The sequence below is a fragment of the Macrotis lagotis genome, chromosome 1 (genome assembly GCF_037893015.1).
Source record: "Macrotis lagotis isolate mMagLag1 chromosome 1, bilby.v1.9.chrom.fasta, whole genome shotgun sequence".
Lineage (NCBI taxonomy): Eukaryota > Metazoa > Chordata > Mammalia > Peramelemorphia > Peramelidae > Macrotis > Macrotis lagotis.
In genome coordinates, this window is record NC_133658.1 from 921,013,859 (window position 1) to 921,024,844 (window position 10,986).

General features: G+C 32.9%; 1 protein-coding gene across 1 annotated transcript; it reads left to right on the forward strand.

Moving 5' to 3' along the window:
* The first annotated feature begins 9,531 nt into the window (after positions 1-9,531).
* LOC141509342 (olfactory receptor 2AJ1-like) lies at positions 9,532-10,509 on the forward strand. The gene has a single exon (XM_074218812.1). The coding sequence runs from the start codon at positions 9,532-9,534 to the stop codon at positions 10,507-10,509; it is 978 nt and encodes a 325-aa protein (XP_074074913.1).
* The last annotated feature ends 477 nt before the right edge of the window (positions 10,510-10,986 follow it).

Below are 10,986 nucleotides of genomic sequence, written 5' to 3' on the forward strand. Positions count from 1 at the left end.
TTCTCCCTCATTTTCAATTCAGCCAGTTTCCTGATTATTTTCATTTTCATTTTCTTTTATGCTCCAGCACCTGACATGGTCCCTTGCTATATAGCCTATCCTCAATTTCTTACCCTGACTTTCCAGGAGGAGGAAACTTTTTAATCTGTGAAATCTGCAGGCTTGTATAATAAATCCTGAGTGGTTTTAAATTCCAGGGCTGCATGTAAATTCTTTCACTTTCAATGTCTTTCCATCTTAAAAGGATAACACTAATCTCCAACAACATCCAGACAAATCAAATAACTCAAAAGGGCACCAAGACTTGGAGTATCCTGTACATACATACATACACACACATACATATATATATATATATATATATATAACCACATGTATGTGTTTTCCACATATGTTTTATAAAAATATATATATGCATATATATATCTGCAAATATTTTAAATCTATGTTTGTAGATATGAAAATTATAGAGATTTAAACCTTTAGCCAAATATTACTTGTTTTCTTAATTGGGGTCTTTGAAGAATTTTGATTTAACTCATTATTTTTCATCTAAAATAGGCTGAATATATCTTAAGAAAAGGCAACATCATGAAATTTAAGAGTCATTATATTGATTCTAAGCTTCAACTGGGCAGCTATTTGGAACAGTGGATACAATGCTGGGACTGAGGTCAGGAAGATTCATTTTCCTGAGTTCAAATCTGGCCTCAGATACTTACTAGCTATTTATCTCTGAGAAAATCACTTTATCCAATTTGCCTCAGTTTCCTCATCTATAAAGTGAATGCACAAGAAAATAGCAGATGATACCATGATCTTTGCCATGACAACCTCAAAAGGGTTTACAAAAAATCGGCTGCACATGAAAAATGACTGAACAATAAAGATTAAACCAAAGGAAATATTATTAATATAATAATTCTAGAAATACAATTTTCTTCTCTCAAACTTGATATGGGATGCATGTCCTTCTCTATTCTACCTAGGAGATAAACCAGTATCCTTCAATCCATAACTTTAGTGGTTCCTCCTATATGAGATATTTCTGAGACCATCAATTATTCATTCTTCCTGTCAAAAATCTCGTTTATATTTGTTGACATAATCTTATATATAGTTACATGGGCACAGGCTGTGTATTCCCTACCCTACAATGTTAATTCATTCAGGTTATATTTGTAGATCCAGTGCACAATTTTTTTTTCAGATAACAAATTCTTACTAAATAAAAGTCAATTTGAAAAGAAATCCATATTTCAATTATTCCTGAGAAATACTTCTGTCTTGTAAAGGATCATTATTAGGCAACTGTTATGGGAAAACAACCCAGTTTGATCCCAGTCTTTAGAAATATATGGTCTTGAGAAGAGCATGTCTCCAAGTGTTTAGGGGAGGAAATCTTTGCATTTATGTCATAATTATATCTTGTCAATAAAAACACCTTTGTAAAAGTTAAATGAAAAGCCACTGGGGCAGCTAGGTGATGCAATAGATAAAGCACCAGCCCTGGAGTTGGGAGGATCTGAGTTCAAATTCAGCCTCAGATATTTAATAATTACCTATCTGTGACCTTGGGCAAGTCATTTTACCCCATTCCCTTAAATAAAATTTAAAATTAAATTATTAAAGTCACCATTACTCATAGGGATGAGGAATATTGAGTATGTTCCCTGGCCCTGTCCTTTACATTCCTGTCTAACTATAGCTCTGACCTTGTTGAGAATGAATTGATTCACCAAAAAAAAAAAAAAATCATTTGGGCAATCCTTTAGACACACCAATGACCAGTCTTAGAACTGGCATTAGTCTTTGGATTACTTAATTGTCTCATGAAGTAAGTGACTTTTGCAGAATTTATTGATAAGATTGGCATGAAGCTCAAAATCTACACGGCAAGCACAGTGCTTTGTAAAACACAGATCAATAAAATTTTTTGTTATCTAATGGGCAGAGTAGAATCCAGAAGACTCATGTTCATGAATTCAAATCTGACTTTAGACACTCACCAGCTGTGCGACCTTGAGTAAATAAGTAAACCTTTTTGTTTTAGATTTTTTTTTTCAGTTATAAAATTAGTCTGGAGAAAGACACAGCAAACCGCTATAGTAACCTTGCCAAGAAAACTCAAAATTGGGATACAATGGAATCAAATTGACTGCAAACAACTAAACAACAAAAACAATCCAGAGTGATTGGGAGAACCAAATGAGATATTAGTTGTAAATCTTAAAATTCTATAGAATCATTATTAATTGGATTAACCATCTGAATTGCCCTGTATACCCAGTTCCTTTAGTCAATTCTTACTTGGCATAGACTGAAGGTCCTTGTCCACTCTGTTTCCCTCTTCTAGTCACTCTCTACAAAGTTATTTGTTGAAAGATTTATGATTTTACATCTAATATCCAATTACCCTGTAAAACCAGATGGTTTGACCTGTGTCAATGGATTCTCTGAAGACTCATAATAAATCTCAAAGGGGACATTGCTTCTGATTCAGATCAACAAATATGCATCAACTTCAACAGTAACACCTTATTTCTCATGGATCTTTGGGCTTCATAGTTTCAGTGGAAACCACTAAAGAACTATCATCACCATTTACTTTCTCCCTCCTCAGGCTGTTTTTCTAGCAGACTATTTTGACTACAGTAATCAGGCAAGTTACTAAAAAAGCAGGTTGGGAAGACAAATATTTTAAATTCCCAGCAATTTTTACTTAATTTAGCTAATGTTGAGTGATTAAGAATTTTCTAGGTGTCAAAGGAATCTCCCAGGGTGTGCTTGAATCTTTAAGAATAGAGGTAAGGATGAGGCTGTGTGATGAGTCAGGATACTGGTTCAATTGATTTTTGGGGTCTGTCTAGCACCTTCACAAAAATGAGATGACAGAATAGGAATAGCCTTAGCAGAATCAAGTAGGTATATTTAATAGTACCTTGCATTTTACAATATAATATTAGGTACATTGTAATGACTATTGAAAAAGAAATAGTTTGCTTACTGACTCTTTATGCCTTAATCACTCTTGATCTTCTCAGTAGGGGAAACTGTTATTACTATACTTTTTTATAGATGAAATCACAGAAACTCAGAGAGGTTAAGTGAGGAGTCTGGGGTCACATCATTACTGAGTGTCTACTTGAACACTGGTCTTTATGATTTTTATTTCAATAATTAAATACTGCCTCCTGCAGAAGCATGAGATCACTGATTTAGAGTTGGGGTGAATCTTAGAAGTCACCTATCCCCTCCCTTTTCCTTTATTTTTATATAGAAGGAAACTGAGAGCCTTCAAAGGGAATTGTACTGCTGATGGTCATGGAAGAAGTAAATAGCAGAAGAATTAGAACTCAGAATCTCAAACTCCAATTCTCGTTCTCCTTCCAATATCGCCTCCTTATTCCACGATCTTTTCCCCCCATTATCTTTTAATAGCAAGGCAGTGCTTACATGATCAATCTACACGAAGCTAGTGTGTAAAACTGCAAAGAAAATAAATGATTGAGGATTCAGTGTGGCAACCAAATCAGGTGCCTTATTAGTTGAATGATTCTTTTCATCTATTCTGGAATCATTAAATCAAGAATTGAGAGAATCCATTGAGAACATCTGGTTCAGTTCTACCCAAAGCAGGAGGAGGACAAGTGATGGTCTAGAATATATCTTGAATGTCTCTCCTATCAGGAAAGTAGCTAATTCAAGTCAGTCCACCCCATTATTCCACAATATTCCTGGTTTCCCATTTCTTACTTGTTTTAAACTAAAATGCTTTTCCTAAAATAATTTTATCTCACTCTAACACATTCTATCTAGAATAGCTCTAACCTTCAGAACTCCAGGAATTGGGAAGAGCAAAGCCCCCTGAAACTAAAGGCAGAACTAGAATCTAGGAGTTCTAGATTTCTAGAGTTCTATAACTAGAATTAGGACCTAGGACATTTTTTGGATTTTCTTGATATCATATCAAAATTCTTGCCTAACATTCTTGATGGGTAAGACCACTGTTCAGCATGGTGAGATGATAATCACTAACAAAAGAGAGAAGTGAATTTCTCGATAGGGTGTCCTACTTCAAATCAGGTTGCTGAAGCATATAGTCATTTCTCAGAACACTTAAAACATAGTATATAAACAACTTCCTAATTCAGTCAACACAGTAATTTATAACTTTCAAATATGCCAGTGTATTCATTGTCTGATTAATTTTGTCAGAATAGGTTCAAAGGCTTGGTATTGTAAGAACCTGAGAAAAAAGGAATCTTTTGCCTTAATTTTGCTAATTTTGATTTATCTTATGACTGAGATTCACAATTTCAATTTACAGTGACATATAACAAATGAAATGTTCTGGATCCTCCCACCCACCCAGTAACATAGCTAATATGGGTTTGATAAGGAATTTAAATCAAGTTCATGTTGATTCCAAATCCAGTGCCCTTTCAACTCCTCCACACTGATTCTCCAAAGATATTCTGTCAGTTTACAAAAAAAAATTCAATTTATTTCCGCTTCTCTCTGAAAAATATATTCTAGAAAATTGAACAAGTAAGCTGATTTTTCGAGTGGAATATATTCTCTACAATCTCATAATTTTTTGGAGAAGTATTGAAATAATCCTGAGTGACATTTCAACTAGTTGTCAAATATTCTTTTTCATGAATGATTGAGAGATGTCCCTGAAAGCAGATTTTAATAAGGTGCAAGAAGAATGGATCCAAAGAGTCTATTTGTCTGAGAATGGGGTATCACAGGAGGATCAACTGTGGAAATAAACAGTGTAGCCTTAGGATTTCGTACACTCAGAAAGTAAAATAGATGAATTTTCAGTTTTGCTAAAAATTGCCAAAAAAATACATGCCTTTAAAATCAGGATTTTCATTTAAAAAAAATTCCAGTGACATTTATTGAAAAACACTCTCTTAGGTACTTTGTGGAATTTTTGTAAGATAAGACTCTAATTTTGTTCTGGTTCAAAAGACAATGATAACCTGAGACTAATGAGAAAAGCAATTAAGATAGTTTTCTTTTAGCTTACACTGGGTGGAAGAGCAAGATCCAAAAAAGGGTAAGACCACTCTTCAGCATGGTGAGATGATAATCACTAACAAAAGAGAGAAGTGAAATCTGTTCATGTTTTATTTTGCTTCCTTTTTTTCTGCCAAATATACTGACTTTAATGTTGGAAAGAATATAAGAAAAATGAATACTAGAATTTTATTAGTCAGAGTTAGTAATGACACAGCATGTATGAATTTCAATTGACTTAAATAATCATAGGAAAAATTGATGTAATTTTAATACTATCCTGGGGGTTTTCTTGGCAAAGATACTATAGTGATTTGATTAGCATGAATCAAAATAGAGAGGGATGAGTTTATCCATGAGAAAAATTTATAGAATGATTACAACACTGGTATAAGAGGTGTACCACTGATGTAGACAAAGATTTTTAAGATGAAGCTATGATAATTTCCAACAGCAATGCATAGCTATAAAAGTTGAACTATAAGGAAAGTTGAATGCTGCATAACTGATGTTTTTGAATTTTGGGACTAGAGAAGATTTTTAAGAGAAACTATTCTAATAAAGAGATCAAATCAGTCAATATTTAAGTAAATTAAATTTAGACAAATCATTTGAAGGTCAAATACTGAAGCTGAAATTTAAATACATTGACCACATAATGAAGAGATGGGACTCACTAGAACAATATCCCGAAGCTAAGAAAGATTACAGACAAAAGGAAAATAGAATGGCAGAGGATGAAATATATAGTGTCATGGAAGCAAGGACCACAGCTTGGATAGATATTAAGAGATTATTGATGAAAGAAAGGTCTGACATTTTGTGGTTCATGGAGTCACCCAGAACAATCACCATAGGTAAATATTGATATAGTTTTTAAAAGTATTACAAAGTACTTTTTTTTTTACATTATTTTGATGACTCATCAAAATTCTTTGAGCTTTGATTATCTCCAATTTATAATGGAAGAAATAACTTCAGAGAAATTACGTGGTTTCATCCGTCACATATCAGAAAAATTACAGAAATGATATTTGAGACAGTATTTCTGCTATGTTTTGGTGAATGACATTTCCAATGACATATCCTCAGTTCTAGAAAAAAACGGCAGATGTGACTGTTGAGTAAATATGTCAGTGACATTTGAATATTGAAATTTTGAATTGGATATTCAATTGGAAGAAGGCAAATATTGGGTAAAATTTCAAAAAAATGGAAGAGAAAAGAATTTATAATTTATAGAAGCATAAGCTTGAATTGTGCTCCCAGAGAAATTTTATTATATATGTGTATATATATATATTATATATATATATATATATATATATATATATATTCATGGATTCATGGTATACTAAATAAACATGTAGAAAAGGAAGCAAGTATCACAAAGAATCAGTATGATTCCATCAAGTATGTTAGGCAAGAATTTTGATATGATGACCTTATTGCCTTTATTGGAATTATTGCAAAACTGATAGATTATACAAATACTGTAAATGTATTTTACAAACAAAACTGAACATTTCGTCAATACCCATTATGGACACACCCTCTTATAGTAAGTTTATTGTGTGTTATTATCCCTAGTTCTGAGGTGACAAATCAATATATAATATTTTCTTATAAATCATTTAGATTTCAATATCCCACATTATTTAATCAGTAATCATGAAGCTACCAAATCAGTTCATAAAAGTTATAAAATAAATTAGAGAACTGCATCAAAAATAATAAAATTTGAAAAATAGAAGAAAAATTAGGAATAAATTCTGATTTTTGGAGAACAAATCGTGTAGAGACTATATAAAACCTATCAGACTATCTGACAAGGAATTTCTAAGGAAAATTATACTGAGATTTGATAACAGGAGGGTAAAATAAAAGTAGAAAATAAAAATCTTATTTTTTACAATCTGAAAGAGATCCTAGGTAAAAACATCTGAATGTAATAGTGGAATTTCAAAGTTCCCAGGTAAAGGAGAAAGCATAGAAGGAATAAGAAAACCATGCAATTTAAAATACTGTGGAAATACTGTCAGGATTTTGAAAGACCAATAAATTCTACTCTTAAAAAAGAAGAGCTTAAAATATTAAATTTCAGGGAATAAAAGAGTAAGGGTTGTATCTGAGAATAACTTACTCAGTAAAGTTGAGAATAATCCTTAATAATAATAATAAAAAAGAAATTTAATTGGCTCAAATACATTCAGGCTAATGTAATAAATAAAAAACCTAGAATGCAATGGTTATTTTTAAATAAAGAGGTCCAGAAGAAATTTAAGGAAAGCATTAAATACTAATTACAAGTGAAGCAATGTCAAACTCTTTTCCATATAGATGTTTATGTAGCTTTGTGTATGGCTAGATCTATCTACTATCTATCTATCTATTTATCAATAGATAGATAAGATTGTGAGGCAGTACTGAGACTGGTGACTAATCACAACTGCCCTTCACTCAAATCTAATTCACTTGTTTGTTATGGCATCAGCTCCCTGAAATCATGATTTTCTTTGAGAATGAAGGACAAGCATAACATCATCATATGTGTGTGTATATATGCATATATATATATATGTATATATATGTATATATATATATATATATATATATATATATATATACCTATGTGTGTGTTTGTGTGTTTATGAAAATAATCATCAGTATTCTTAAAACTATGATCATTATGGTGATGGATTGAAAGAATGGTTGAGCCTGAGTTGTGATTCTGAGTATGTGATTCTTAAAAAATAAAATTAGGTGGGAAAAGGTAAAAGGAAACAAATTATTACATGGCATATGAAAGGAAGAACTAATACAGAGGAAACTGTGAGGATATAAAGTTGGAATGTTGGAAGCTAAATCTCAGCTGGGTTGAAGACGTAACCATGTGAACATCTAGGAGACAATAAAAATCTTCTGAACATGGAGAGAGGTGAGAAAACTGGGGGGAAAGACAGCAATGGACTTTTTGATGTCCATATAGACTATTACAATTTTAGAAATAGGAAAACAGGATGGGTATGGGATTTTGGAGAGGAGTGTGGTTTAAGAATGAGAGGATATAAGAGGGAGTGTTGGGAGTCATATTTTTAGAGGGCTAGATGGGAAAGATAGTAGCAAGGTGGGAAGGAAATATAAGGTAGCAGGGAGAAGGTGTGAAAGAAAATAGTGAGTAAAAATAAGATGAAGGGAAATTCAACAATAGTAGTTATAACTAACCATGAATAGGATGTTTATAGTAGCTTTCTTTGTGTTAACAAATAACTGGCAATTGTAGGAATCTCCATCCATTGGGAAATGGCTAAACACAATGTGCTGTTTGGTTGCGATGGAATACTATGGAACTATAGAAAATGTTGAGCTCAAGGATCTTAAAAAGGCTTGGAAAGACTTTGCCAAAATGAAGTGACTAGAACGAAGAGATCATTGTATATAGTAGCAGCAATGTTGTTATAGGAATGATTTTGAGTTAATAAGAAATTTTGACTACTATAAATGCATAAATTAAAAAAGAAATTATTAAGGAAGATGTCTGTATCCAAAGAAAAAACTAATAAATAAAAGTACATTTGAAATTATTTTGGACACATATACATAAATATATGCACATATAGTTCTATCTGTATCTACTAGTAGCCACATGGAAAGTAAATTGGAAGGAGGGAAGATAAAAAAGGACCAAAGGAAATTTACTTTACAACTGTGTTATATATTAAAATCAATAGCAAATTGAAATTGATTTGCAGTTTCATGTGCAATGACTTTTTAAATGATATTCTTTTATAGAAATGCTTGTTTTGTTCCCTAAATTAAAAAAAATTAATTTTAAAAATAATAATGATGGTAAAAATGATGGTCATATTGATAATGATGATGAACAAAACAAATCTTGGTTGACTCAAGGCATTTTTTATTAATGATTCTGGTGTGTTTCCATATTTTACAAGGAGTTGTCCCTCAAAGCTCCATTAGTTTCTGGTCTCCACACTGAAATGAAAACTAGGGGGTAGCTAGGTGGCTAAATGGATAGAGCACTGGCCCTGGAGTCAGGACAACCTGAATTCAAAGCCAGCCTCAGACACTTAATAATTAACTATCTGTGTGACCTTGGGCAAGTCACTTAACCCCATTGGCTTGCATAAAAAGATAAAAGGAAATGGAAAATATTTCTTACTAGTGAATTGAGAAGAAAGACGAGGAATTGAGAGTCTGCATAAGCTTCCAGATTGCCTATGAAGCTAAGAAATCAAATTACAAAGAACATGAATGAATAACTACCTAAATAATTACCTGTGATTTTTTCAACACTTCAGTCAAGGAACTAATCATTCAATGACTACTTTAACTTATTAATCATCAAATTGATTTCTTTGACTTATTGATATAAATCAAAATATTTTGTAGCCACATAATCCTGCAGTTTCTTTTCTCCAAATTTCTTTCTCTTCTAAAATTTCTCTTTTGAACCTTAGGTGAAAGAGCTAAATTATCCTGATGTGGGAGGAAATGAATCAGACTTTTGTTGGAGATTTCATCCTTTTAGGATTATTGCATCCAAATCAGTATGGATTGCTATTTTTAACACTTATTCTCATCATGTATATGGTGGCAATTATGGGAAACACAGTCTTAATTTTTCTTATCCATGTTGATATCCAACTCCACACTCCAATGTATTTTCTTCTCAGCCATCTCTCCTTCATGGACATCTTGAACATCTCCAACATCGTTCCCAAGATGGTCAGTAACTTTATATCTGGCAGAAAATCCATCCCATTTTCAGGTTGTGGGCTCCAGATCTTTCTATCTGTTATCTTTGTGGGTGCAGAATGCCTTATTCTTGTAGCCATGTCCTATGATCGCTATATTGCTATCTGTCACCCACTTCGTTATCCTATTCTCATGAACCATCGAATTAGTGTCCTTATGGCTACTGGCTGCTGGCTTGGGGGAATCATCAACTCTACAATTCATACAACTTATGCACTGCACCTCCCTTTTTGTTCAAGGACAATCGATCACTTTTTCTGTGAAATCCCAGCCATGTTGAAACTTTCTTGTATTGACACATCACAGTATGAAGGAGGAGTCTACGTGACTGCTGTATTCTTCCTCCTAATTCCCTTTTCCACCATCATTGCCTCTTATGGTCAGATTCTCCGCACTGTGCTTCACATGAAATCTATGGAGGCCCAGAAAAAAGCCTTCTCTACTTGCTCCTCCCACCTGACTGTGGTTGTCATGTACTATGGATCATCTATCTTAACATACATGAGACCAAAGTCCTATCATACTCCAGGTCAGGACAAGATTTTAGCCATCTCATACACTATTCTTGCTCCCATGCTCAACCCTATCATCTACAGCCTCAGAAATAAAGATGTTTTATGTGCGCTGAAGAAAGTTTTAGGAAAAGCACTTAGTCATAGAAATGAACATCTTTTAAAAATTAGATTGAATGTGCATGGATGACCTATTAGAAATATGTGGAAAATATCCCAAGTAACATTAATGCATCTTGGTGTTCGACAGCAAAAATGATGCTTTGTACTATCTTTAAATGTACAAGACGATCAACTTAACCAGCTTATCTATTTGCTTCTCTAAGGAAAATCTATTTATCTGTTGAATTTATTTAATGAATTCTGGTAATATTTATTACAAGAATGATGTTATTGACTGATTTATTAGTTCTTCCATTAGACAACTTCATATGTAGAGGGCAGCAAATATTAAGGTAATATCTAAAAGATCAGTGATCCATGGTTTAATATCTCATCAACATGACTGCATTAATGATACTATCAAATTGCATTGTTCTTGGAGGCACAGTTTAAGATCAGTGACTTCCTCATGGGTCAACAATTGGAAATTCAACATCTTCAAGGTCAACAGGACTAACTCTCAGAGAGCAAATGGTTCACACAAATATACATACACACACACATC